This window comes from Saimiri boliviensis, chromosome 1 (genome assembly GCF_048565385.1).
Source record: "Saimiri boliviensis isolate mSaiBol1 chromosome 1, mSaiBol1.pri, whole genome shotgun sequence".
NCBI classification, from domain to species: Eukaryota; Metazoa; Chordata; class Mammalia; order Primates; family Cebidae; genus Saimiri; species Saimiri boliviensis.
In genome coordinates this window covers 295,469,754-295,497,271 of record NC_133449.1, presented here as the reverse complement: position 1 = coordinate 295,497,271, position 27,518 = coordinate 295,469,754, and the positions used below count along the sequence as shown (strand labels likewise).

Here is a 27,518-nt window from a genome sequence, read left to right as displayed (position 1 = left end):
CTCACTCTGCCATCCAGACTGGAGTGCAGTGGTACAATCTTGGCCACTGCAACCTCTGCCTCCTGGGTTCAAGCAATTCCAGAGCCTCAGCGCCCCCGGGTGGCTGAGACTCCAGGCGTGCACCACCACACCTGGCTAAGTTTTATAATTTTAGTAGAGACGGGGTTTCACCATCTTGGCCAGGCTGGTCTCCAACTTTTGATTTCAGGTGATCTGCCCTCCTTGGCCTCCTAAAGTACTGGGATAACAAGAATGAGCCACCGCACCCAGCGAGCATTTTAGTTTTCTTAGGCCTTTAAAAGAAACAATAAATATTTAGAATTACGTAATTAAGCAGAGTTGGGAAACAGAGCTGGAAACGATTTAGTTTTCTTAAACTTTTTCTTAATGGATTGCAGAGCCAAGGGAAGTGGCAGACAGTAATAATACCGAGTCTAGATAGGAATGAATACCTTAATTTCCTAACAGAAACCTGGGAGATGAGCAACAAGTAATTTTCTCCAAGACTCAATCCCAGGATCCTGTGGTTCTCAACCTCAGTTTCCACTCCCCAGGGCCTGAGGGTGGAGGGTACTTTGCACCTCGTTTTGACAGGGACTCTGTTGGGGGCTGTGGGATGCTTCGGGGTGCCCCTCTTCGCCATCAGCAATCCAGACACAGCCGTTCTTTGTCCTGGAAAGAGCCACCCTACCTCCCTGGGATGACCCCTTGCTCACTTCCTGCCTGGGAGCCATGGGAATCGCTGCTGGAAACGGACCCTGAGAATCTGAGCTTCCCGCGGCCGGTTCCAGGCGCAGCAAAAGAGCTCCCGCCTCACCTTCAACCTGCGTCCGCCTCCGGCAGGTTGGAACCTGGACTGCTCGCCCTTCCCGCATTTCCATGTTTGCTTTTTAGGCTGTGCAGAGCGTTGCCACTTTTTTTTTTTTTTTTCCGGAGACAGAGTTTTGCCTTTGTTGCCCAGGCTGGAATGCAATGGTGCAATCTTGGCACACTACGACCTCCACCCCCGGTCCAAGCAATTCTCCTGCCTCAGCCTCCTGAGTAACTGAGATTACAGGCATGAGTCACCAAGCCCAGATAATTTTTTTTTTTTTTTTTTGGTGTTTTTAGTAGAGACAGCGTTTCACCATGTTGGCCAGGCTGGTCTTGAACTCCTGACCTCAGGTGATGCACCCACCTCGGCTTCCCAAAGTGCTGGGATTACAGGCATGAGCCACCACGCCCGGCCTCCACTTTTTCCTTTCTGTGTATTTGCTTGTTTCCTTCACCAGCCTGTCTCCCTCTGCTGTTGGGGCCCCAGGCGGCCTCCTCCCCTCACACTCCCCTAGCACCCTCTCTCCTCCCTTGCTGTCCCTTCCTTTTCCTTCCCTCTGCCCCCGATACCTCCCCAGGGCCCTGAGCAGTGCAGGGAGGCGTGGAGGGACTGAGCCCTCCCCTCTGACTCAGCAGCTAGGCAGTGCTGCGCCCAGTGTCTTCACAGTGGAACTAGCCACTTCTTCCCCTGGCTGTTTCCTCTTCCAAAAACTGGAACCAGGGTCACCTCCAGTCCTTGTCAGCACCAGGCAGCCATCATGGGGAGCGGTCTGCTCGGCACTCAGGAAGTGTGAGCTGGCCATGAGCCCCCTCACACCCCAAGGCCAGCTGTCCTGTTGGAGTCCCCCGTCCCCCACCCATCCACCTCTGCCCTTACCTCTGCCAGGCTGTTCATCTCTTCCCCAGCCGAGAGCATGACACCTGCAGCTGGCTGTGGCCAGCGGGCCTCCTGGGGGGCTGTGTCCTGTCTCACCATCCTGGGCTAGATGTTTCCCCAGGTAGGGCTGGGCAGTGTGGCCCCTGGCGGGTGGGAACAAGGGACCTGCAAGAACAGCCACCCCTCCCCACGCTGCGCTTAGTAGGCACCAGCACCTGTTGTAAAATGAGTTTGAATTGATGTCCTTCAGTCACTGTGAGATCAAGTCATCAGAGAAAGGCAAAGGATGTGGAGTGCACCCTAACTGCAGCGTCAGGAAAGTGGACATTTTTAGCCACAATGCCAGCGCCATCAAAGGGCTTTCGCGTGATGCTGACTGCCAAAGGCATGTCACTCCGGCCCTAAGTCGTGTGCATTCAATTCTTTTTCTAAACACCGAATTCATCGGTCAGAGGGTTTGGATGCATGAGAATATGCTTTATGGGGTTTCGTTTTTAATCACATGCCCTTGAAACATCATCATACCATTTGCCAGAAAATCCACCCGGCAGGAGTCTGAGAGCTTTGCATTTGAGTGGAGAGGCAGTAAGTGGAGGAGCCTGCTGACCATCCTGTTGCTGGGACTGTCACCCGGCACATGAGGCTTGGGTCTTCATACTGTTGAATACTTTGGTGTTAAGGGTGTCATTTAAAGAACTCTGTAAATGTCTTCTCTTTTATTTCACTGTGGTCCTCCCCTGACTGGAGCTCTCGATGCTACTGTGTAAATTCATTCTCTCCTCACAGTCTCTCTTTCTCTCTCTTTCCCTGCTCTCTTCTCCTCCCTCTCCTCCCCTTTCCTCCTTCCATTCAGCTGTGACTTTTATTCTTGGAGCCTGCATTAGTCTATATTATTACTTGAGAGCTGCTGAGACAAAGTACCCACAGCCTGGGGCCTATGCAGAAATGCATTCTCCATGGGAAGCCTGAGACCAAGGCGTGGGCAGGGCTGGGGCCCGAGGCCTCTCTCCTTGGCTTGTAGATGTCATCTTCTCGCCTCTACCTGTGTCTGGATTTCCTCTTCCTGGAGGGACACGTTCCCATTGGATTAGGCCCCGCCCTGATGACCTCGTTTTAAGGTAATCATCTCTATAAAGACTCCGTTTCCAAATACCGTGTCGTTCTGAGATGCTGATGACTAGGACTTCAGCATAGGAATCTGGGAGGACTCAGCTCAGCCCACAGGGGAGTCTTGCTTTCCAAGCACTTATAAGTTGGTGTCATTTGTTTTCCTTGCTGTGGCTTTTGCCTCTCAGATGTCCCCCTGTCTATCTTTAGACACGTCCCCGTCTGTCTGCCCTGCTGCTCCCGCGCCCCAGCCTCTCCACCCACGGCCTGCCGGCTCCACGTGCCCCGAACTGTGTTACTTTCCGGCCCCTTTGCTCCTGCAGCATCGACACATCCCTCCTCACAGACTTTAGTTTTTGCAGGTTTCTCTATTCTTAGCTGTCCAAGAATTTTCTTTTCTTCCTTTTTCAGATCACAGGATCACCTCAGTTTCCTCCCTGGCCCTCCCTCCACCTGCAGGACTCTTCCTGGCTTGCCTGCTGGTCCTCTTTCCTTGCTCTCATCCAGATCCATGAGCAGGGACTCGATCCGTCTTCTTTGGCACTTTTCCCATTTCCCTGTCATCCCTGGATGACACTATTTTTTGTCTCACTTTACCTCGTCACCATCCCTATAACTCTCCCGTCCCTGTTCTCTTGCTGCTTCTCTGCACGTGGTCAAGGTTACCAGTATTCCTTTGTCTCTTTCCTTTCCAGCCCCTGCTTGAAAATGCCCTGTCCTGGCTGAGCCAGTCCCCTGCCCTGGTCCCTTGCTCGGGTTCAGAGCATGGCCTTGCCACTGCTAACGGCTTAGGGAACCCAGTCATCCTCCCTGGAGCTGGAGCAGTGAGGCGGGGTGGGCGAACAGATGATCCTGCTGTGTGCACTGGCCTGAGGACAGAGGAAAGGGGCGCGTGGCAAAGTGCGAGTGTTGGAGGGGATGGAGTCAGGCAGGCAGTGTAGACATTCAGGCGGGGCAGGGGACAGGGGCTGACTGATACATTCTTATTTCAGACAACCACCTGGAGCATCAGTGAGCCTTGAAGGTGGCCCTCCAGTGAGGAGTGGAGGCTGAAGTGATCATGGGGATTGTTTTCCTTCTGTTGGTTTTGATGCTGATGTAACAAGTTGATGCTTTTTCTTAATCATTTTCATCATTTTAAATGTCTTGCCAAATTTAGGTGGAAAATGCTTTCTGAAAGCCTTCAATTCTACTTTTTATGTGAATTTTACTCATTCGACTTACAGTCACTTCAGAAAATGATTATTAATGGTTAATTCGATCGATCAAACTGTTTGAACAAGCACCTACCCCGAGTTGGGTTGAGACACCAGACCGGTCACAGGCGCATCAGAGAGAGCAGTCGTGTTGCATCATTTGCACGTTACATGCATTCTTCTGATTTTACTCAGAAGTAGACAGATTCATTAAAATGTCCTCAACTATCACCACCAGTCTGCCACAAGACTTGGGAAGAGGGTAGGATGGGCTTCGCGGTGACTCCGCAGAGGCTGGCGGGCAGGTGCATGCCACCGACGCACCGCCTCTGCATCTCTTGCATCCTTCTTGTTTGCCCGGCCTCCTGTCTCTTGCCCTCTTGGAATTTTGCCCTCTGCAAGAGCTGGGCTGACTTGGTTTCCTCCACCCACATTGATGGAGGGCAGCAAAGCTGCCTGAGCCTTGGCTTCTTCTCCATATCACTTGTTACCTTCATGTGTCCAGGTGCACAGCTGGACAGCTACGTAAGCATCATTCCCATGCTCAGGCGCCCAGGCTGACCCCTCCCAGAGGCTTCATGAGTTGAGGGATTTTCCATAAACTTCAAAGATATCAGAGTCCATCAAAATCGTATAAGGCTGGGTTCTTTATTGTATATATGTATATAAACATAATCTATATTTTATAACTTTGTGTTTATAGCTAAATATTTTAATCTATACTTTATATCTATGCATATTTTGTGCTCTAAGGCATATATATATATATATATATATGTATATATATACACACACACAAGCTATGGTGTTAAACTATAGTGTTCAGATTATATTTTATATATATGTAATTATGTATGTATATGTCCTTAGATTTTACATATATGTCTATATATACACACACTAATGATCTTTGTAAAATGGAGATGTATGTTTAAAGTAGTTATATAAATTTTTTTATTCAAACAGTATCACTTAGATATTTACATCTTAATTTCAGGATGACACCCCTGACTTTCACAATGTCATAATTTAAATGATCTGTAGGGATTTTTTTCTTCCTCTAAGTGCACTTAACCCAAAAAAAGCCAATTAAATGGAGAACAATATAAATAGATTTCCTCTGTTGCTGCCAACTTTGATCTGCCCTCATGATGATAACAATTTATTAGAGAAGGAGATTGCTCTAATTTGGTTCAGGTGAACAAATGTTATTCCATTGGAATCAGATGCCCGTCCGCGATGAGAGCGAACACAGAGGACATTCTGTGACAGCGCAGGGCAGGACCCTGTAATGGTCTCTGGCGATTGTAGACTGAGACCACAGTGATGCAGGAACCGTAGTGTTCCGAGCCCAGCGGTGGCTCTGTTGTGTGGACCAGCACTGAGCGCAGAGTTCCTCTAGAGGCTCAGGGTTATTTAGAGAGCAGAACATGGTGTGATGGCTTTCACCTCTAAATGAAGGCTGGACCCCCAGAAGCCTGGTGCTTCCCAGAGGGCTTGTGCATTTGGGCACTTCCAGCTGATCCAAGTGTGTCCAGGCCTGGAACAAGCCAACTGTATAATGCTATGATAGCTCTTACTATTACTATTATCATTTTACAATTCCTGCCCTGATGATCAGTGCTTCGACATTTCATGAAAAGGCCAGGAAAAGCACGAATTTGGGGACAGTGCACAGAATTATAATGGCATATGCCATACTGTCTAAACTGTAAAACTCTCAAGAATTTTTTCTGATTATAGAAAATGATACATGCTATGGTAGAGAATGAAGTTTTATGATTCCACCTGTTAGAGATACTGGCTGTTTTTCTGCACCCATGAACACACACACATGCACACACACACGTGCACACAGGTAAACATGATTTTTTCAGCAGTGGGCCCGTGCTCTTCAGGATGGTCTGAGGCATGCACATCTTTTCTCATAAGGAGACTGGACATCTTCCTGGTCAACTAAATCTTCAAAAGGCTTCTGAGCTCCCAAGGGTGCAGGGTGCTGTGGATGACTGAGCCAGCCCTGTTGGGTGACAGTTAGGAGGCCTCCGGTTCTTCCCTCCCTAAACAACCCACAGGGACTGCGTTGTTTGGGAGGGAAGAACTGTACATCACGTTTGCTCCTTGTACTCTAAATACCATGGGAAACTCCCAGAAGCGGGGTACTGGATCAAAGGGCGGGAACATCCTCCAAATTGACTGGATACGGTGCTGCCAGATTGCCTTTCAGGTTACCCAGGGTTCCAGTCTCATCAGCAGCAGGAGGCTGGAAACCTCCCAGGCCTCTCCAACCCTGATGATTTCAGTACTTCCGAATCTCACTGGCAAAGCATATCTCATCTTTTCTAGCTTACATACTTTCTATTTTATTCAGGTGTGACGTCTTTCATACAATTGGGGTTTTTGTATTTGTTTCTTTGGGATTTGGGGAGTGGGTTTTGACCACTTGACTTTCTAATTTTGTCCTTGGTCCATTTTTCATTTGATTGTTATTTATCTTATCGTTCATTTATTTATTTATTTATTTATTTATTTATTGAGACGGAATCTTGCTCTGTCTCCAGGCTGGAGTGCAGTGGTGCAATCTCACCTCACTGCAGCCTCTGCCTCTCAGGTTCAAGTGATTCTCCTGCCTTAGCATGCTGAGGATCTGGGACTACAGGCACATGCCACCACACTCAGCTAATTTTTGTATTTTTGATAGAGACAGAGTTTCACCATGTTGGCCAGGATGGTCTCAATCTCTTGACCTCATGATCTCCACCTGCCTCAACCTCCCAAAGTGCTGGGATTACAAGCCTGAGCCACCATGCCCAGCCTATTTTGTTATCTTCAGAAATTTTTTGTCAAGTTGATTCCCAGGCCTCTGCATTTGTTATCTCTTGCAGCATAGCCCATTACTCTAAAACTCAGTGGCTCGAAACCACCACCATCTCTTCTCTCCCGGTTGGTTTTTGTAGTTGAGGAATCTGAGTGCTGCATGCCTGGGTGCCTCTGACTCTGGGTCTGCCTTAGAGCTGCAGGGCAACAGTGGGCCAGGGCTGCTGTCTCATCCAGAGGTCTGACTGGAGTGGATTTGCTCCCATGAGCACTCAGATGCTGGGGGCAGGATTCAGTTCCTGGGTGGTGTTGGCTGAAGGCCTCAGTTTTTTGCCTGTGGACCTCTCCATGGGGTAGCTCACAGCATGACAGCTGGCCTCCTTCAGAGGGCGCTAGGAAGAGAGAGAGAGGGGGCACCCAGGACCAAAGCTGCAGCCTTTTGTGGCTTAATCTCAGAAGTGACTTTCCATCATTCCGCCATCCTCTATGCAACAGAAGCAAGCTCAGGTTCCTCACACTCAGGGGAAGGAGGTCAAACAGGGAGTGAACACCAGGAATTGGAGGTACTTGGGGAACAGCTTAGAGGCTGCCCAACAAGGAGTATAATGTGTGCTGATTCCATAGGTGAGATCTTGTTTTCATTGTGTGTTCAAATCTGTTATTATTGATGTATCTAGAAACTATCACATTTTTATACAAGCATAATAAATTCTTGCATACACATTCACGTAAATCACATTTTTATTGTGACTTTCACTTTTCACCTCAGGAGTAGGGAGAGGTTAACGATAGCCCACCAGTCCATCCGTACAAGGCCCATGGGAGTCCATTCTGTTTCCAGCAGATATTGCTAAATACGCTTCATCTTGTCAGGCATGTGGTGGCATCCCATGCACATGTGTGTTTAATCGGCCTAGCCAGTGCTGTTCTCTGTGCCTTGCTCCAAATCTTAGTTATTTCACCCAGAACTTGGGCTGGCGAGCCGGCTGTGTCACTGTTTTAGATGTCTGGTCCATTGCTTTTCACACCTGCGTTTTTTTTTTTAAGGTGTGAATCGATCACATTCTGCTCATCCACTCCCCCGGGGATGCCCGCAATCTCCCACCTCCCTGTGGTCACAGGAACACTGCTACTCACCTGCAAGCGGGTCTTCTGGGCTTGATGCCCAGCTGTGAGCTTACAAGCGCATGAGCCTCAGCATGTTGATGGTCTCGAGGTATTGCCAGAAACTTCCAGAATGCCTTTGACATTCTGGAAACGGCCGATCGACACATTTCTCTGTAAACACCTGGGATCGTCCTCCTCGCTCGGTGTTGCCCCTTGACGGGACCCAGGAGGCTTCGAACCGCTGCTTTCCTTGTGCTTCCCTGATGACTGGGATCTGGACTGCACGCTGCGTCCTCGTCGGCCGCCCAGGCCTCTTCTTTAGACGTCCTGATGATGTTCTTTCCCTTCTCTACATTGTTTTCTGGTTGTCTAGCTTTTTCTTCTCAATTTCCAGAAAAGTTTTCTTTTCTCCACTATTAACTCCTTGTGCCGGTAGGTGTTAGACATCACAAATCTTTTCTCCCCAAATTTTCTTTCTCTTCTTCTCTTTCTCATCTTTTATTGGGGGAAAAAAACTATACCTAATTTTGAAGAAGTTATATTGTGATCAAGGCTGTTTGGGAAGACCATTTCCTCACCATCCCATCACAAGGCATCCTCCTGAGCCTTTTCCCACTGGCCTTCGAGCTTTTCCTTTTGCATTTTGGATTTCATCCATCTCTAGCCCTTCTCCATGCGAGCGGCCATGTAGACACCCAGCTGCCTTGCTCTGCAGTAGACACTTTCCCTGGCCCCCTGTCTGAGCCACCTGGTCTTTCCCATGGCTTCCTGCTGCTATGGTTACCCCGTGACAGTCCCATGTAAATACGATTCTCTCTTCTGCTCAGTTCCCCAATTTTCCTGCTCCTGTAGAAATATTACACTGCCTTTAGGAACGTGGCCTCCTATTGCAACAACCAATAGACTATGACCCCTTCTGCTCTTCCTTTACAAAATCATCTTCCCTTTGTGTGGACCATGTAATTTTTCCATTATTTGTCAAGGATGTTACTCTGAGCGGTGAACTCTCATTTCTGCATGAGAGTGTACACTGAAATCTCAGCAGTTTAACACAAGTAAAGTATGTTCTGGCAGACAGTCTGCTGTGGGCCAGTGTCCGCTCTCCATCTGGAGCACACGGCCTCCATATCCACAGCAGCTGCGGTGACAGCAGGGCGAGGGGACGGGTCGGTATCAGCACCGGAACACACACGCCTCCTCCTGCTCACCACTCACTGGCCAGCACTGGCTGCATGGCCCCCATCTGACTGCAAGGGAGGCAGAAATGTAAGGACACACATGGCTATTTGTGGCACCCTAACGCTCTCTACCAAATCCAGTTCCTCAAAAATAGCTGAGCCTTTAGGATTTTCTATGTAGGCAATTCTAGCATCTACAAATAAGGTCAACAGAAAGTCACATCCCAGTGACGCAGAAAAACGCAGCATTTTGAGAGCCAGGCAAACAAAGCCAGCACAAAACTTATTTTTGCTGCTTCAATTATGGAGATTGAAGAAGCTTGATTTTTGTTACCTTTGAATTTTACCACAAGCCAATGTAAATATCACAATAGCAAAGCCAGGAAAATTAATCTGTAAAATTGTTCTTATGCCATTTAAAATATCACAAAATACACCTGGGATTAACTTTTCCATTACGAGGAAAAGGGCAGTTCTCATAACTTGCTTCTTAGCTCCCTTTGACATCTGATTCAGTACCTTCCACAACAGGTTTTCAACAAATCATTGGCTGCAAACATAACATATTGCATAGGGCCTTTTCAGTAAAATTTAAAGATTGTACTTTGAAAATTCAGTTTTCTGAAAATGGTTACCTCTAAAAGATACGTGTTGGGAAGCTGAGATCAGATGTGAGTGCTGGCAGAAACTTTAAGCCTATAGGGCTAAAATGATGTTGCTTGTGCACATGGTATGTATCGGTACAGCCTGAAGCTGGCACACCACCGTCTGTGCCTGTGTGTGGATTTTTCATCCGGCGTGGAACACCCGTGTGAACAACTAGGAGTGCATGCGTGGCATGGGAGGGGGGCAGTCTATGGCCAGAGAAGGTTGGGAAGTCCTGGCTTAGGTGGCCTTATTGAAAAATTCCCAGAGCCAGCAAAGTGCTGATATTTCTTGCCAATGTTCAGACATCACAGGGCTCCAGCTCCAGTTTCAGGATGAGGCTTGGGTTGGTGAGGCACTACCTCTTCCTGCCCCTAATTCCTGACTCTAGTTCCAGGTCACGTCCCTCCTCCAGCACCTGCCAGCTGCACAGCATTGTGCAACTTACATCTGTGCCTCCGTTTCTCCATCATGAGGAGGGGCTGGAGCCGCCTGCTCATGATGGAGAGCAGACACTGGCCCGGAGCAGACTCAGTGCCAGAACAGTTTTTCGTCTGTTAAACTGCTGAGATTTCAGGGCACACCCTCATGTGGAAACAAGAGTTCACTGCTCAGAGTACCATTCTTGACAAACATTTGAAAAACTACGTGGTCCACAATGGACCACAAGGAGAAGTTAATTGTTCCTTCATTCTTTCATTCTTCACTCGATCATTTGAAAAATCACAAGTGCACCTCCCTCTTGGGTGAGAATTAGGTGATGTAACGTGTAAAATACTGTGTGGGACACGTTTTGGAAAACGGCAACATGTGCACCATCCTTCCTTTGGAATTCTAACTGTGGTGCGCAGGGGCCTTCAGACTCGCAGTGATAATCCCACAAGCTCTGTCATTCATTCCTCAGTAAATAGGCTTGAGCACCCGAGAGGGGGCAGGTGGGCAGTGGTACGCCGCTTGTAAGGAGCACTTGAGTACTGGGATAACGCCTTGCGGGGCATCACTCCGAGGTTCCATCACCACACGTGGTGAGAAGGGGCTGTGAGCACAGACCCCGGAACCCAGGTGGAGTCCCACCAGGTCACATCCCAACTCCAGCGACTAACAGCTGTGTGGCATCGGGCAATTTACATCTGCAATTTACATCTGTGCCTCCGCTTCTCCATCATGAGGAGAGGCTGGAGCAGACTTTACCCTGTGAGGACTGAGTGTGTGTATATATGTGAGGTCCTTGAGGCAGTGGCTGACACAGCTTTCCTTATATTCTATCATAAAATAAATGCTGTTTGAAGATTTCCAGTGACGCTTGTAAAAATCACTGATTGAATTATTTTCTCTGGTTACTATGATTCTTACTTAATGAAAAAGCAAAGCAAAGCTTGTATTGCAATGCCCTTATACAAATAAAAGAATTGAAATCAGAACATCTTCCAAAGTAATGACCTAAAAGTAATAATAGCTATCATACTTGCTTATAGAAAATCTCTTGTTAATTTTTAGGTCAATCAAAATCAGCCCTTTAGTTTTCTAAGCTTTTCAACCAGAGACTAGGAATTTGAATTTAGAATCCGCTTTCTTTCTCGATTGCATTCTTAAGACTTTATGATAATAGAACAGAGCATTTTCCATAAAGATTCCCAAATCACTTTGTCTACGCTGAGTAAGCTATTTTATGCCGTATCTCTGGCCCATGTTTACTTGCAAACATGAAGCATGTGACGGGTTTCATTTATAATGGAACCGTCACCTGTGTAACACCAGCCGGTCTGGAAAGGCGAATGATACCGTGTAGCCCTGAAATGGCTTCCGTCTGTTCCTTTTATCCAGTATTTGTAGCACACTGCTGTGTGGATTCTTACTCTGAGCTCTAAATTTAACAAACCAGTGTAAGCCGAGGACAGGTAGGAAGGCAGGGCTGGATGATGGGCAAGTGTGAGCGGGGGTTGCCGGAGGAGGGAGGGGCATGCTAAAGGGAGCATGAGACTCTGGCCTTGAAGCCGGAGCTCTGCCTGGTGCTGGAAGGGAACGGTCCGCTAGCCTGCAGCTGGAGAGGAAGACAAGCCTGCCCAGAAGACAAGCCCCGCCCCCGTGGACCACGCTGGAGAACCAGTCAGAGCCACCAGGCTCTGGTGCAGAAATACACAGGCTCTCCAGGGCCTGGCCCCTGCTAACAGGTTTGATTTGACCCCAAGACCTGTCGGAAAGAATGCTTTATGAAATACACTGATTTTTTCAAGTATATTAGGATAATTTGCGTTAAGTTCGTCACATCCGTTGATCTGGCTAAAACACTTCCGGGACTTCAAAATCGGAGTGAGGTGTGGCTGCTTAGTCACGGATGAGGACCTGGGAAGCTCAGGGAGCCAGTGGCACTGGGAGTCCCTTCTTTCTAGAGGGTAGAGCCTGAGCAGGGAGGCGAGGGGTGCCAATGTTTGTGCCCCCGCTGCCTCTGCAGCTTGCACCTCAGGAGCAGCCAAGGCACAAAACGGTCAAAGCGGTGCCCTCAGGGCAGGTGCACCGACCATGGCTCATTTATTATGAGGTGTTTCGTTATTAAAAGTTCTTCAGCACTTAAAGATCTAATTTTCCCATGGGGGAAAACAGCCCATTTTAAGGATGTATTTGGGTTTGCCTCCGGGTTATGGAGCTTCTGGGTGGGTGTTGCTGCAGGAAGAAGCTTTGCTAGGTCTGTGCTGTCCTGACTCAACAACACAATGACCTCATAAAACTGAAACTCTGAAGGCCCCAGTTGAAGAGCCACATGCAGCCCCTCTCAGGCATACACTGTTTTGCTGCTCCTAAGCTTACCATACAATTATTTGTGAACTGCTGCAGAAAGCGAAACGCACCCTGCAAATTCATGGCAGGTTTGTGCCAAGACCTTTTGGTTCCTTTCATTGCCTGGAGTGATCTTTGGTCATGTCACATGAGAGATGCCCACTTGCTAATTAATTGGTTTCTTCAGCAGGAAAATGTTGTTGACATTTATAAAAGCGAACTGCATTGTCTTCACTGGACGCTAGCTGCCACCAATAATGATTTGCTATTCACAAGGACAGGAGTGGTCCCCTCTTGGCATAGAGAGAGGTGGAAACATCCCCTTCCCCTTGGAAACCAGACCCTAACTCCAGGGACCCTGAAATTCCCACCTTCACCCCATCCTCACCACGATGGCTCACATCGGAACCCACAGATCACCAGCCCTCATCAGTGCTGGAGGTCCACAGTCACATGAGGGTGCCCTGGGGAGGGACAGGGGCAGCCATTAGGACCCGCCACACACCTCCATGCCCACACCAGTACTCACGCCCTCAGGAGCATTGATCACCATGACACTGTCTCAAACAGCCCACCTGTGTGCTTCTCCATCCTGACCTCCACATGCCCCCCCAGGCCTCACTGGGCCTCGCGAACTGAGCTTGGGCCTGGCCGTGACCTCCTCCCAGTCAGCCTGATTGATGTAGAAGGAACAACATTGCAGACCAAGTCACCGTTTAGTCATGTCAAAGATTCTTGGCAAATTGTATCCAGAGCACAACCCCTTGCACTGGAGATTAGCTTGCTGAGGACAGGTGCGCCCGGGGGTCAGCCTGCTGACAGGTGCACCCGGAGGTCAGCCTGCTGAGGACAGGTGCACTCAGAGGTCAGCCTGCTGAGGACAGTTGCACCCGGAGGTCAGCCTGCTGAGGACAGGTGCACCCGGAGGTCAGCCTGCTGAGGACAGGTACACTCGGAGGTCAGCCTGCTGAGGACAGGTGCACTCGGAGGTCAGCCTGCTGAGGACAGGTGCACTCGGAGGTCAGCCTGCTGAGGACAGGTGCACTCGGAGGTCAGCCTGCTGAAGACAGGTGCACCCGGAGGTCAGCCTGCTGAGGACAGGTGCACTCGGAGGTCAGCCTGCTGACGACAGGTGTTGTTGGAGGTCAGCCTGCTGACGACAGGTGAAGTCGGAGGTCAGACTGCTGAGAACAGATGCACCTGGAGGTCAGCCTGCTGAGGACAGGTGCACTCGGAGGTCAGCCTGCTGAGGACAGGTGCGGCTGGAGGTCAGCCTGCTGAGGACAGGTGCGCCCGGAGGTCAGCCTGCTGAGAACAGGTGCACTCGGAGGTCAGCCTGCTGAGGACAGGTGCACTCGGAGGTCAGCCTGCTGAGGACAGGTGTACTCAGTGGTCAGCCTGCTGAGGACAGGTGCGCCCGGAGGTCAGCCTGCTGAGGACAGGTGAAGTCGGAGGTCAGCCTGCTGGGGACAGGTGAAGTCGGAGGTCAGCCTGCTGAGGACAGGTCTGGTTGTTACCACGTCCACATGGAGACAGCAGCTGCTGGCCTGGTGGAAGTGTCCAGCAGGACGTGGGTGTGTGGAATTGGCATTTGGGTGGCAGGGGGAGGCTGCAGGTATGAATTTCAAGAGTTCTCCCACATGGCACGTGTAAGCCAAAGACCAAGTGGACTGTTGAGTACATCTGAGTGCTTCTTTGCAAACAAATCGCATATGCAAAACTGTTCCCGGAGGTTTCGTCCACCTCCCGTATTGCACGAGTTTCGGCTTCACTCAGTGCCTCAAGAAAGACAGGCAGGCAAGAGACAGACCTGGTGTCTCCCAGAAACCATCCTCCTAGAACAATTTAATTTCTCCTAGGGACAGAAATTAAATCTCACATCTTTATAAGCACAGTTCCCTCTTTTAAAAATCAGAAAAGTAACAAAGTAGGTGAAGTAAATAATCCAAGTAGAGTCTCGTTATTGCTGTGTTTTTACTGCAAAAACAGACTATTCAAAAAAGTGACCTATCTTTTATGGAATTTGTGCCCAAATCATAATATTTTCACACTGATATTTTCCCTGAAAATATATCCGAAGACTTACAGTGATTCAAACATCTCAGTAGCTGCATTTATTTGACGTTGCTGAGTTTCCTTCTGCATTGGGAAGCTCCACTGCTGAGCGTGCTGTGTGACATGAGTGTTCTCTCTCATTGTAAGTAACGTGGCTTGGAAGGAGAGTGCAGCCGTGACCTGCCACCGTCAAGCGCAAACCCTCCCTGAAGCCAGCTCAGCAGTGAAAGGCACCAGGCGCCATTTACCTGGGTTGCCTGTGAAAATCATGTGTTTCTTCTTGATACAATTTTTCCAGAACAACTAAGTTCGGGCTCTTTGGTCAAAGTTGTGAAGCTCCTGCCAGCAGAGGCAGAGAACAGATGGTGGCTGCCCTCTGTTTTGACAAATTCGTTCCCAGGCTCTGATTCCCCTCACATTTCCTAGTGACGTTCTTGGTCTCCTTCATTCTTTGGACTTTCCCCGGCATTGCCACACCTACTATCTGTGCTGAGACAACTGTTCCGAGCGAGGCTGGGCTATGGCAGTTGTGAAATGAAGTGTCCCCATCACCCGATGGTGGGGGTGATCATAGTGACAGCAGAACACAGGCAAGGGCGTGGGGCCACAGGGGGGTGGTCTGCCTGTGCACGGGAGAGAGAGATCCCAGGAGATGCAGATGCATTGTGTCGGGAAACAAGCAAAAGGCAGGAGACGTGGCGAGTGGGTGCCCACCAGTGCATCTGGTCTCCCTGGCACCCCTCACTCGGCTCCACTTCCCTCCTGCTCGGGGGCTTCATCCTTCCTGGGAGTGAGGAAGGCCGGGCTTCATGAAAGAGTTGCCTGCGCTGGGGGCCTCCCCGCTATCATGTGCAGCATCAGGAGTGTGCTGGATCCCCAGCGCCCAATCCTGAAATCAAGGAGGTGTGGCAGGGTGGAGGCAGCCACAGGCATCCAGGGGACGCTGTAGGGGAGACCACACAGCTGAGTGAGCAGAGTCTCACCTGCCAGAACAGGAGGATGGAGTGAGAATTAAGCCACCATAATGAGTGGGCTGAGACAGCGATGGCCCTGGCTTCTCTCCCTGTTCAGTGTGTGTTCCAAGGAGGAGGAAAAACATGGAACCCTGAGGAAGACCAAGTGTACATGGGAGAGAGCTGGCTGGATTCTGATCTAAGAGGTCAGGTTGGGTAGGAGAACATCGTTGTTTCTTGCAAATCACTCACTGAGCATAGGAGCAGACAGAACTGACTCTAACTGCGGGCGACTTCAGGAAGAAAGTGGGGGTCTCTGGGGCTGGTCAGGGAAACGTGTGTCTTAATGGAGCCAAGTTTGAGGAGTGAAATGTTGAAATAAACAAAGGGGTGCTGATGTCTGTGTCCTCCGGCGAGCCTGTCCATTATGACAGGGCCGGGGGAGTGTTCATGAAGACCTCTCCAGAATCCTGCATGCAGACAGCTGGAATGATCTCACAAGGAGAAAACACAGGCCAGGGGCTGCTTTGTTCTGAGTAAGTGTTTCAGCCTGGAGAGTGGAGTGCGGTGTCCTGGGTCCAGCCCATGAAAAGCAGCTTCCTTTTGCATTCTGGGCCTGGCAAAAATGAAAAACACAGACTGCCCCCATCGTCTCGAAACAGAGACTCACTGGAAGTCACCCACCCTGCCCACTGCGTCAGGCAGGCAGCGAGTACTGAGGCCCTCACAACTGCTGCGAAGACCAGACTCTACGTGGTAGAGGTAGATTCGGGGCCCTGATAATCTCGGGACTTAGACAAACCACGTGGCAAATGACAGGACGGCTGGCGGGCGCTCCCTGTCTAGACGACAGTGAGAGGTACACAGGGAAGTGGTGGCCAAGGAGCGTCCCACAGCAGGGGGCACAGCTGGGGGTCACGGTTTTTGTTTGTTTTTTTTTTTTAGTAAATAGTCAGTATCCGGTTTGCCTTCTCTTAAATCTGTGACCCTTCCCCACGTTTCTAAGAGTTGGCCTGGCCTTGGGGCTCAGAGTGTGGCCTCCAAAGCCAGGAATTCTTGCACTGGGATCCTGGCTCTTGGCACTCCCTAGCTGAGGGATTCCAAGCACCTTATTGATCTGTGTGTCTCCATTTTCTCATCTGTAAAATACGGCTGATGCCAGTGTCACCCACCTGCTGGAGTGTCCTGGCGTGGCTTAGTGAGAGTGTCTGCCCCATCCTGAGAACGGGGCCTGGCTCAGACAGCCCTCGACACAGCCACTGTGATGCCGTTAACGAGCATGTCTGTCACTTACCTGTCTTAAAGTGCACATTAACAAAACCCACTGGAACTGGCTGCTTATGCAAAAGGGTAAGTATTAGTGGGATCTCCAAAAAAATAACTTTGAAAGGATTATCTCATATCATTACATTTTTAGCAAAAAGTTCCTTTTTCTGGGCTTGCTTCCTCCAAGAAAGTACCATCTGTTTCAAAACAGATTCAGTACTTACTAGAACTTTCTTTAAAATGTAGAGGCAAGCACCACTTCTGTTTTGTAAGCGTCCGTGAACTGTGCCTTTGGTGCTGCCAGAACTGGAGGATTTTGTGTACCGTTAAGTAGAGTGGCTTTACTTTCATTCCTGATGAATAGCACTGGAGTTTACATGAAACCAGTGCTGGCTTTGTCGTCCTGAGAGGTTTCACAATTTTAGAAGACAGTTTCTGAGTGCCAGCGTTACCTAATACCCAGCTCGAGGTCTGTGGGGCAGCAAGTATTCCATAAACCTCTGGGGAATACAGGTTGCTTTCTTTGGACTTGTTAGTAGCTAAGCTACACTTCTTTTAAAGAACTGGATTTTTCTTAATGTGCAGAGATTGCTAAAAATATATATAGTAAGGTCAAAAAGAGTTTTTAAAGTCTTGATATTATTATAAACCAAGTAACCATCACACATCTCAGATGACTGTCTTCTGGAGGTTGGCCCAGCACGTGCTTCCCGGGCCATCTCACCTGTGCACGCTTTGCTGCACCTGCCCTAATCACCCTTTCCTAGGTTTCTTGCTTCTCCTCTTGACTATCCCCAGCCAAACACACCTGCCTGAGACCACACAGCCTGCTCCTAAGACAGCGTCTCTCTGCAGGCCTGGCCCCGTGTCACTGGGCATGGTGGCCCACCACCTCTGTCCCATCTCACCTTGCGCAGCAGGTGCTCATTATCCCCACACAGGAGGTATGGGCAGGTATGTGACACAGGTGCAGGGCTAGGTGAAGGGAGGGTGACCTGCTCACAGCCTATGGCTGGAGAGCAGAGCGGAGGCACGATCCCCTCCCTGCACGCCCCTCCTTGCAGAACCTCGCCATACTCATCATTGAGGTTCCCCAGTGTGGGCTCCCACTGCTATACCCAGCAGCCTCCTGCCTGGGTTTCTGTATGCACCCCAAAGCCAGCCAACCCAAACAGAACTCAGTATCTTACCCTGAAAACCTGTTCCTCCCAGGTCAGAAGCCTGGAGGGGCTCAGGCCTCCCACTGATCCTTCCCCCAGCCCTGCCCACGTGGCCTTAGTTGGACTCACCTGAGTGGCTTCTGCCAGGCCCTTGCCATCTTCTCTGGACCATGACAGTAACTTAATTGGCCAACACCCCAAACCTGACCTCCGCACCGCCTCCCAAATGACCCATCCACAGGAAACCTGGCCCTGTGTGCTGCCACCTGCAGGGTGGTCCTGGTGCAGAGGAGCATATAACCACCGGATTCCACCTGCATGTGCACACATGAACACATGCCCTTCTGTCAGCTTTATGCCTGCTGTGGGCAGAGTTGTGTCCTCCCAAAAACAGTTGAAGTCCTAACTCCCTGTGCCTGTGAATTTGACCTTATTTGAAAATAGGGCCTTTGCAGATGTCACCGAGTTGAGACAAGGTCCTGCTGGGTTAGGGTGGTCCCTAATGCAATGACTGGTGTCGTTGTAAGAAGAGGGAACAGAGACAGATACAGAGACAGATTCACAGAGAACATCATGTGGCAAGGGAGGCAGAGATTAGAGCGCTGTGCCTACATGCCAAGGCATACAGGGTGTCGGCAGCCCCCGAGCGCTGGGAAGGGGGCCTGGAACAGACCCTCCCCAAGGCCCGCGTCTCTGTGTCAGAATCTGGCTGCCTGAACTGTGAGAGCGCATTTCTGCTGTTTTAAGCTCCTAGTTAGGGTTCTCTGTTCCAGCAGGCCCAGGAAACTAGGGCACCTCCCGCCCCTTTCTCCCCTCCCCTACTCCCCAGCAAGCCCCCTCTGGGGAGCCTCCAGTTGCTCACTGCCCGCCTTCCCACAGCATCTGCTGCTGCTGCCCTCTTCTGCTTTCTAGTTGGATCATTGCCGCTAGTCTTTTGCCTTCAGCTCCTGAACCACCTCCTCCTGGAAGTCTCCTCCAACCGTCTGGGCGCCCAGCCCCGGTTAGGTGCCCCCTTCTGCACTCCCATGGTCCACTCCCCACAGCATCTAGAGCAGGGCTTCTCCACAGCTATTCAGCCCCTAGGGAGTCTTGGCAATATGCATAGACGTTGTTGGTTGTCACCACTCAGAAGTGGGGTACTAATGGCATCCAGAGAATGAAGACCAGGAGGCTGCGGAACGCCCTCGGTGCACACAGCCGGGAACGACCCAGGGAGGCCGCGGCACACCCGGCGTGCATCGGAGCCCTCCAGCCAGGAATGGCCCAGCTCCAGCGTCAGCAGGGCCCAGGCAGGGGCGCTCTCATCTGGAGGACACCCGCTTCTGCAGAGCTATCAGATATTTCCATCTTGTCTCCCAGCTCCAAGTGGGAAATGGCACTTCCATGGCCACGCACCACCCACCAAGCCAGCAAAGACATGCTTAACTGTCCTGTACACTCTCCTCCACATCTTGGTAGGCTCAAGCTCACTTTTAAGAATGAGAAGCACTGGCCGGGCGTGGCGCTCACATCTGTAATCCTAGTACTTTGGGAGCCCAAGGCGGGTGGATCACTCAAGGTCAAGAGTTCAAGGCCCTTATGGCCAACATGGTGAAACCCTGTCACTACTAAAAATACAAAAAAAAAAAAAAAAAAAAAAAAAAAAATTAGCTGAGTGTGGTGGTGTGGGCCTGTAATCCCAGTTGCATGGGAGGCTGAGGCAGGAGAATCACTTGAACCTGTGAAGTGGAAGTTGCAGTGAGCCGAGATCGTGCCACTGCACTCCAGCCTATGTGACAGAGCAGGACTCTGTCTCAAAAAAAGAAGGATGAGAAGCCCACAGGTGTGATGCTCAGAAGGTACGTTTGAAGGTTTGGAGTGAAGGGCCATGTTCTCTGTGTGTCAGCAGGACGTACCCAGCCTTCTTCCTGAGGACATCCCATCACCTACTGGGACTCTGCTCACCTCACCTGGGCACTCACAGCCCTACCATCCCCACTTCCAGGCCTGCAAACGTTCCCACTAGAGAGAGAAATTTCACTCTAATGGGAATGGGTTTCCCAGTGCATTTTTTTCTGCAGAAACTACGTATCTCTATCAAGATGGGAGCACAACCACTCTCCACCTGGAGGAGAGTGGTCTTTTCCACCTAAAGCCACACCTTGTGGCTGGTCACTGTGTGGCTGGTCCATGTAGCTACATGGCCCATCATGCCTCACCCCCCAATGCACTGTCCTCTACACCTCAGACCCAGTGGCAGGCTGTAGTCGTCTACTCTGAAGCCACTTTGCTGGTCACCTGTCTGTGTTTGGCTTGGGCGTGAGTCAACAAGTCTCTGAGGCAAACAGTGTGTTCTGAAAGTGTAACCGAAAGATCCAGTTTATGGCTTCCGAGGTGACCATTTCAAGTTGATTCTTTCCAGAAACCACCCAGCACTACTTTTAGCTACCAGATCTAGGAACTAAATCAAAACTAGTCACAGGGAGTGCGTCTGAATTAGTCTGCTGTCTAAATGATGAAAGGAACCCAAGCCATATTGCGCACAAACTTTGAGTGAAACCCAATGGGGAGTGCAGAAGCCTGAGTGCCCCGTGCTGGCGTTGGAGGGGTGAGCGGGGAGGGCTGGTCTGCATACAAGTCCTGGTTCCCTGGAGGGAGCCGCCCATCCCATGTGGCTGCCTCCAGCCCCCTCCTTGACGGATTCTGGGCCCCTCCGCAGGCTCTGGCCCTGAGGCTACCTCTCTTTGATCTCGCCCCTCATGACACCCTGGTGCCACATGTGTGGTCCTCTGTGGTGCCTCAGCCTTCAGTCTTGGGAGCCCTTGATTTGAACCCAGCTCTTCTATAGCCCTTGGCAAGTGCCTTGATGGAAGCAGTTTCCTTCTCACCGCAAAGGTTGCCCAGGCCAGCATTTAATGAGATGGGATGTAAAACAGCCACGCAGCAGCCGAGATTCAGAGTCCAGCTGAGCATGGAGCAGTCACCGCGGCACTTACGGGCAGGGTGGAGACATGGCAGTCTCTGGGGTTGCGCTTCAGACAAAACCTTGACGTGACCTCATTGGAGGCTCATCAGGTCCAGCAGCACCCTGTCCTTTTCCCCCTTCCCTGTTTCTGCTCTCTCAGCTTCTCTGCTTGTCCCCTCCCTGCACTGGTTGGTGTTGGATGGTTTTCTGACAGATTCGGAGCCCACCAGGCTGAAGCTCTCACTGTGCAAAAGGACCACCCATCAAACTGGCTCATGTGGCCTGGGGGTCCCTGCACTCCGTTGAGAGCCAAGAGCCTTCCCTCAGGTTAGGGTGGGCTCTGGTCAGCAGCCATTCCACAGCAGGGAGGCTCACATCTGTCCCTGCAGTTTGAATGTAACCACCATATCCCACCTGCATGTGCACACATGAACACACATGCTCACATGTTACATGATACATGTAAGTACACACAACATGCAAATGAGCACACGTGCACAATACGCAAATGCACATGTATGGACATGCATTACGCCTGTGCACGTGCTCACATTTGCACACACGTGCGTACATGCACACACACACTCAGTCTCACAAGAAGGGCTATATTCGCCTTCCTATGAATCTTCTCTTTCCTGTCTCATTGGACCAGATCCAGCTGAAGTCCCCTGCTTGGCAGTGGCTTACATGTCATTGGTCTGATCTGGGAATGTGTTTCTTAGAAGAGTCTGATCTGTTGTAGAGTCTCATCTGCCCTTTAGAAATTTACAAGTTGATTTTTTTCTAGGATTTGCTTTGAACATTAAACCTTAAAAGAAAGGTGAAATCCCTAGTGTCTTTCCAAAGCAGACCTCCTTTGAAAGATGCTTGCAAGCATTGGTTTTCCTGAAGCCAAGAGCCTAGTGAGCTTTAATCTTTGCCCCCAAATAGAAGTTTCGGGGGAAGTCTAAAATGAGCTCCACACATGCTTATGACCCGTGTCAGGGAGTTCAAGGTTATGAGTGCTTCTAGGCTGACAATTACACCTTCAAAGACTTTAAAAACAAGTAGCAGCTCTATAATTTTAGCTCAGGAAATGGGTTCAGGAAACTCAAAACTTTACATAAGGAGTCTGGAAATTTTAACTATTTTTAGAGGGCAAAAGTCTGTAATTTACAGGCAAATGAAACACAAAAATAACAAGAAAGTATGTTTGCAAAGAAAAGGAATGAGAAGAAAAATCTAATCCAGTGAGAAGTATAGAATTAATGTCAACCTATTAAAACAGGCTTAACTCAAAAGGCTAAGAAATAAGCCATGTAAATACAATACACTGAATTTGTTTGTGGACATTTTTGTGACAGAACAAGTCATAAAATCTATATGAAAAGACAGAAATGTTGTGTGTTCTTTCAAGAGGACAGAATGAAACCATCTTTACCAAAGAAGCAGAATTTCCATGATAGTTTAAAAAATAAGAAGCCCCATTTACTGTGCTCACCCTGTACCTGGCATTGCACCAAGCATCTTATATGTTGTACCATTAGATTCTTACAGAATCCAGTGCCATGTAATGCTATTATAATGCTTATTTTATATATGAGAAAATCAAAATTCAGACAAGTTAAGTGATTCACCCAAGGTCACAGAGCCAGGAAGTATTGGAACAGGGATTTGAAGCCAAGTCTATTGAATTATGCAACTCCTTCCCCACCAACTACACACACAAGCATGCACACCTACACACACACACACACACACACACACACACATACACACACACTTAAATTCTGTGCCCAACCCCCCACCCCCAGCATCTGTCCATCGTTCCCTGAGTATAGTGAGCCATTTCACACCTTCACTTTGAGACCCCTTATCCTTTCCCACCATAGCCTGGTAAACACCTGCCTACCTATGTTTCAAAGCTCAGCTTACGTTATTGCCAGTGGAAATCTTTCTCAATGCACAAATCACCACCACCACCCCTATTCTCTCTCCTTTTATTCTTTCTTCCCCAACATAGACTCCATCATACCCTCTGGGCTATAAGTTCCATGAGGACCAGAATTATTCTTAGAAAGCTCTGCCGTCCGGGTCACCAGGACAGTTCCTGACCCAGGGAAGTCCTGCAGCGATAGTTTGCTGAATGAATAAAGAAGGAACTGACTCTTCCTAGCTTTGACATTTTTGTTCTGCACACCAGTGGTGTTCAATCAGGAGTGACTTTGCTCCTGTGGGGACATTTAACAACGTCTGGAAACAGTTTGTTGTCATTCCTCATGGGGTGCTCCTAGCACCTAGTGGGCAGAGGTCAGGAGTGCTGCTGACTTCCTTCCGTGCTAGTATCACCCCTGCAACAAAGAATTACCTGGCCCAAGGCGCCAACAGTACCAAGAGTGAGGACCCTGAATGCTCCACATCCTCTGCCCCAGCAGCTGCAATACGCCTGGTTATCTCCCCATAATGGACTCTAAGCCCTAAAGGCAGGGACCTGGCATTACTTTATCTTGTTAGACTCAGCACTCAACACATTGAATGAATGCATAAATGAATGAATGAGAAACATGAGACCGTTGAGGGAGATGCAGACGTGCCAGGCTGAAGTTCAAGTGCATGGGGGCTGCAAGGGGACTTGAGTTTGGGGCCACTTGTCATCTTATTAGCTGTGTTAAAATGTTTTCATGCTGAATCAATTGCTATTGGCCCTCAAAAGGCCATAAGGGAAAAAAAGAATCAAATCAAAGTACCACCTACTGGTTTTGTTTGACAGATACAGCCCTGGAGAATTACATTCTCATTAACACTGTTCTGCTTCAGTATTACAGTGAGGCTTTTAAGATTGTGATGGCAAAATCCTGTCGTTGTTCATAAGTATACACTTATCATGTGTGGCTCAGGAAAGGCAGAAAGTGTTACTTATCAAAGGTGTTGCCGTAAACTCTGATTGATAGCACAAAGCTATTGCGGTGGATGAGTGAATAGTCACATCTATGACTCTTAACATTAAGTACAAGTAGAGATATTTTAGAAGAAACGAGAGTCACTCAAAGAAAATATCTCAGACTAGATTCCTTGATTATTAGTTAAATAGAAACAGAAAAAGGAGAAAGGTAAATGTTATGAGAAGAAGAACAGCTATTATATGACGTTCAAAGTCCTCAGTATTTTCAAATGGATTATCTTATTGGATGTCCTTCATGATGTGTGACATGGGTATTGTCTGCACTTGATTCCCAGAAGTTCACACTTCCTGGAAGGATGAATGGAAGTGCCCAAACATCTGTAGCAAACAGGGAACTTGGGATGGAGCGTTCCCCTCTTCTTGGTGCAGTGAGCACAGCAAGGGCATGTCAGAACAGCTCAGTGACCCTGGGAGAGCAGGAAATATAGGGGGAATATAGGGAGTGGTTTCTAAGTCCAGCATTTTGCTGTGTCTTATTGAAACTGCCAATCAGAAGAAGACGGGCAACCTATGAAAAAAGTATTTGTTAATTTTAAACGTGGGTGTAGGAGACAGGAGATGAGAGCTCTTTGTCGACAGTGGAGTGCAATGAATGCGTGGAACCCTGACTGGCTCATAACGGGCTCTGTCTCCCAGTTGTTGAATTGACTAAGCACTGGAGCTTTCTGTTCATGATTCTTCCAGGGAAGAAAAGTCAACAAAGGGTTGTCTGTTACTTTGGGGTTTTGCTTGTTGTTTCTTGTAACAATTGAGACTTTCACAAATAGTAGGCAAAGTGTGGGTTTATGCCAAAAGCCACAGAATATTGCAAGATGATTGTGAGCCTGTGTTTGTCTAGCTACCTTTATTTCAGGATTTTTAAATAATACCATAGATTTTTCAGAATTATAGAGAAAAAGGATAGAGATGGTTAAAATATACATTTTGGCCAAAAATCCAACCCTTGATATTTGCTCTCACTTGATGTAGAAACTCACTTGATGCTGCCAGCACAGTGGCTAATGCTTATAATCCTAACACTTGGGGAGATCAGGGCGGGAAGATTGCTTGAGCCCAGGAGTTTGAGACCAGCCTGGGCAACAAAGCAAGACTCTGTCTCTATAATTGTTTTTTTTTTTTTTTAACTGGCTGTATGTGGTGGTGCATGCCTGTAATACAGCTATTTGGGAGGCTGAGGCAGGAGGATCTCTTGAGCCCAGGATATCAAGGTTGCAGTGAGCTATGATCGCACCACAGCACTCCAGCCTGGATGACGGTGAGACCCTGTCTCCAGAAACAAAAAAAAAAATAGGAAGAAATTGATGCTAACATCCTCATAAAGATGTGAAAGATGTGTTTTCATATGTTTAATTAAATAACTTTGGACTTTGATCGCAGCCCACATGAAGATGATTATGAATGTTAGCTCTAAGTGGTCTTTTTTAAATCATATATCTATACCACATAAGCAAATAAGCTTGAAGTTATACAACTCAAAATAGGAGTCAAATCCTAGGGAGGCAAGGGGATGTTGCTAGCAGACAGGAAGTGGTCATTTCCTGTCATCTGCTCATCCCATCTTCCTTCATCCTTTAGCACCTCTTCCTATGTGAGCTAGATAGCATTTTCAAAACGAATACATGCATGGTGGCACATGCCTGTAATCCCAGCACTTTGGAGGCTGAGGTGTGAGGATCACTTGAGGCCAAAACTCTGAGACCAGCCTGGGCAATATAGTGAGACCCCATCCCTATAAAAGATAAAAAAAATTAGACAAGTGTGGTGGCTCACACCTGTAGTCCTAGGTACTCAGGAGGCTGAGGCAGGAGGGAGGTTTGAGCCCAGGACTTTGAGGTTGCGGTGAGCTACGATCACGCCACTGCACTCCAGCCTAGATGTCAGAGCAAGACCCTGTATCTAAAAATAATAAGAAAATTTTAAAGAAGGAAAAGGTCCTGCTGTCAAAATAGGGCCCAATGACAGATGCACAAGTGAAAGCAGAGGGATGTCCAGAGTGAGCCAAAGTTGATAACCCTGGACTTCTGACTCCCACGCTAGGGATCGGCCTGTGTGTCCACTGCTGAAAAGACAATTATTGAAAAGGAAGCCTGCTAGGCTCTGAATACAGGCCTGTGAAATGGCCTCTTCCACTCTCCATTTCAGGTGATAGGGCACCACCTGCCCAGTAGATTAAGGGGTCATTGCGGCTGCCTTCCCGTTGGAGTTGTCAGTGGGTTAACAGAGAGCCAGGATCGCGTGGATCTTGCTTGCTGGTGGCCGCCCAGACCCGTGCGGCTTCTGCCCTCTAAGGCTGTCCAAGGTGCCTGGCTGCTGGGTGCTGCAGGAGCCGCTGGTGGGGAGGCCTGGTCCCCTCTCCATCCCAGTATGTGCCCAAATTTGTGCTGTGGTATCAGTGCCTCGTATTGGGAGTGCAGAGGGTCTGTTCAGAGAGAAATTCTGTTCGTGAAGGTCCCTTAACAGCAGGCGATGCTTGGTAACAGTACGCCTGCACCTGCCAGCGGGTGAAGCTCAGCCAGGTCTTCCCAGGCGTTTCTGCGCCATCTACAAAACATGTGCATGGGATGCCCACGGGGAGGAGCAGATCCTCCAGGAGAGCCTGGGAGAGGCTACGTGGAAGTCAATGTGCCTCAGGTAAGGGAGCGTTTCAGTTGATCTACCATTAAGAGGCTTAATGAAGAGTAATTGAGGTTGGAAAAGTGAGAGCTGCCACAGGCCCAGCCGAGGCCAGCATCACCCGAATCCTGGCTGTCTTCCATCTGCTCTTCCCCTCCGATGCCAGATACACCACATGTCCCAAGGCTTCCCGAGATGCTGTCACATGGGCATTGTTGCCTGCTTTCTTCTTTCTCATGTCCAGAGCCCTCTTGTGCCATCTAAAATGGGTCAGTGCCTTTTGAGCACTGCAGAGACCAGTGCTCTGTCCTCAGGAGCCGAACAAGCCTGGTCACTGTGAGGGGGCGCGGCCTCACCCCCGGCCCCACCCTCTCGGGATTGTGTGACAAACCACCTGCCCTGACCTCTACCCTCTCTTGGACCTCGAGGACGGTCTTTTCTTCCATGAAAATGTCCACCATTGCCTCATGAATTCGCACTGAAGTGACATGAATCCAATAAATTCACTACTGGCTCTGGAACTTGAATTTTTAAAATTCGAGTTTTAAAATATTTATAGAAATATACAAATATAGACATCTCTTTATAAACATAAATTTATCTTTACTGTTATCACAGAGGAATTTTAAGTGATGATAATTAATGGCATTCTTTTGAGGGAGGGAAAGGAAGCTCGAACAGTATATTGCCTCAGGGAGACCATCAAAAGAATTGATGCTCTTTTGATAAGGCTGGCCCCTCCTGCCCTATCTCGGGAACTGGGGCAGAGATTGCTCTCCAGCACCGTGGAATGAGCAAGTCCAGATCAGCCAATGCTGTGTGTGGGTTTGTGAAGACAGCACCCCACTGCCCAGAAGGTCTGCCAGCCCCAGGCTGGCCCATCTGTTTGGTGCCAGAGCTGAATTGTTCTGCATCCGGGCAGTGAGGCTGCCCCAACCCCGCTGGCATTGTGGCCAGTGCGTGGCATTGATTCAGACATCAGAAATTCCCACGACTCTGTGTGCTTTCAATAAAGACGGTAGGAAACAGAATTCCCAGTGACGTTCTAAACCTGGTTTTTCTTTTCATCTC

General features: G+C 49.1%; 1 protein-coding gene across 5 annotated transcripts in view; it reads left to right on the top strand.

Moving 5' to 3' along the window:
- The window catches only part of UBE2QL1 (ubiquitin conjugating enzyme E2 QL1), an 85,779-nt gene that overhangs the window by 16,641 nt on the left and 41,620 nt on the right, over nucleotides 1-27,518 (top strand). The window contains exons 2-3 of one of the 5 annotated variants that reach the window (XR_012514231.1): nucleotides 2,544-2,808; nucleotides 7,858-27,515. The exons of 3 other annotated variants lie outside the window; for them this stretch is intronic. Coding sequence is in view for 1 of the 2 variants with exons in the window: in XM_074387357.1 (XP_074243458.1) it covers nucleotides 2,544-2,549 (6 nt within the window). In the remaining variant the exon portion in view is untranslated. Of the gene's footprint in view, nucleotides 1-2,543; nucleotides 27,516-27,518 lie in introns of those variants that run through there. One more of the 5 variants, XM_074387357.1, reaches the window with a different exon arrangement.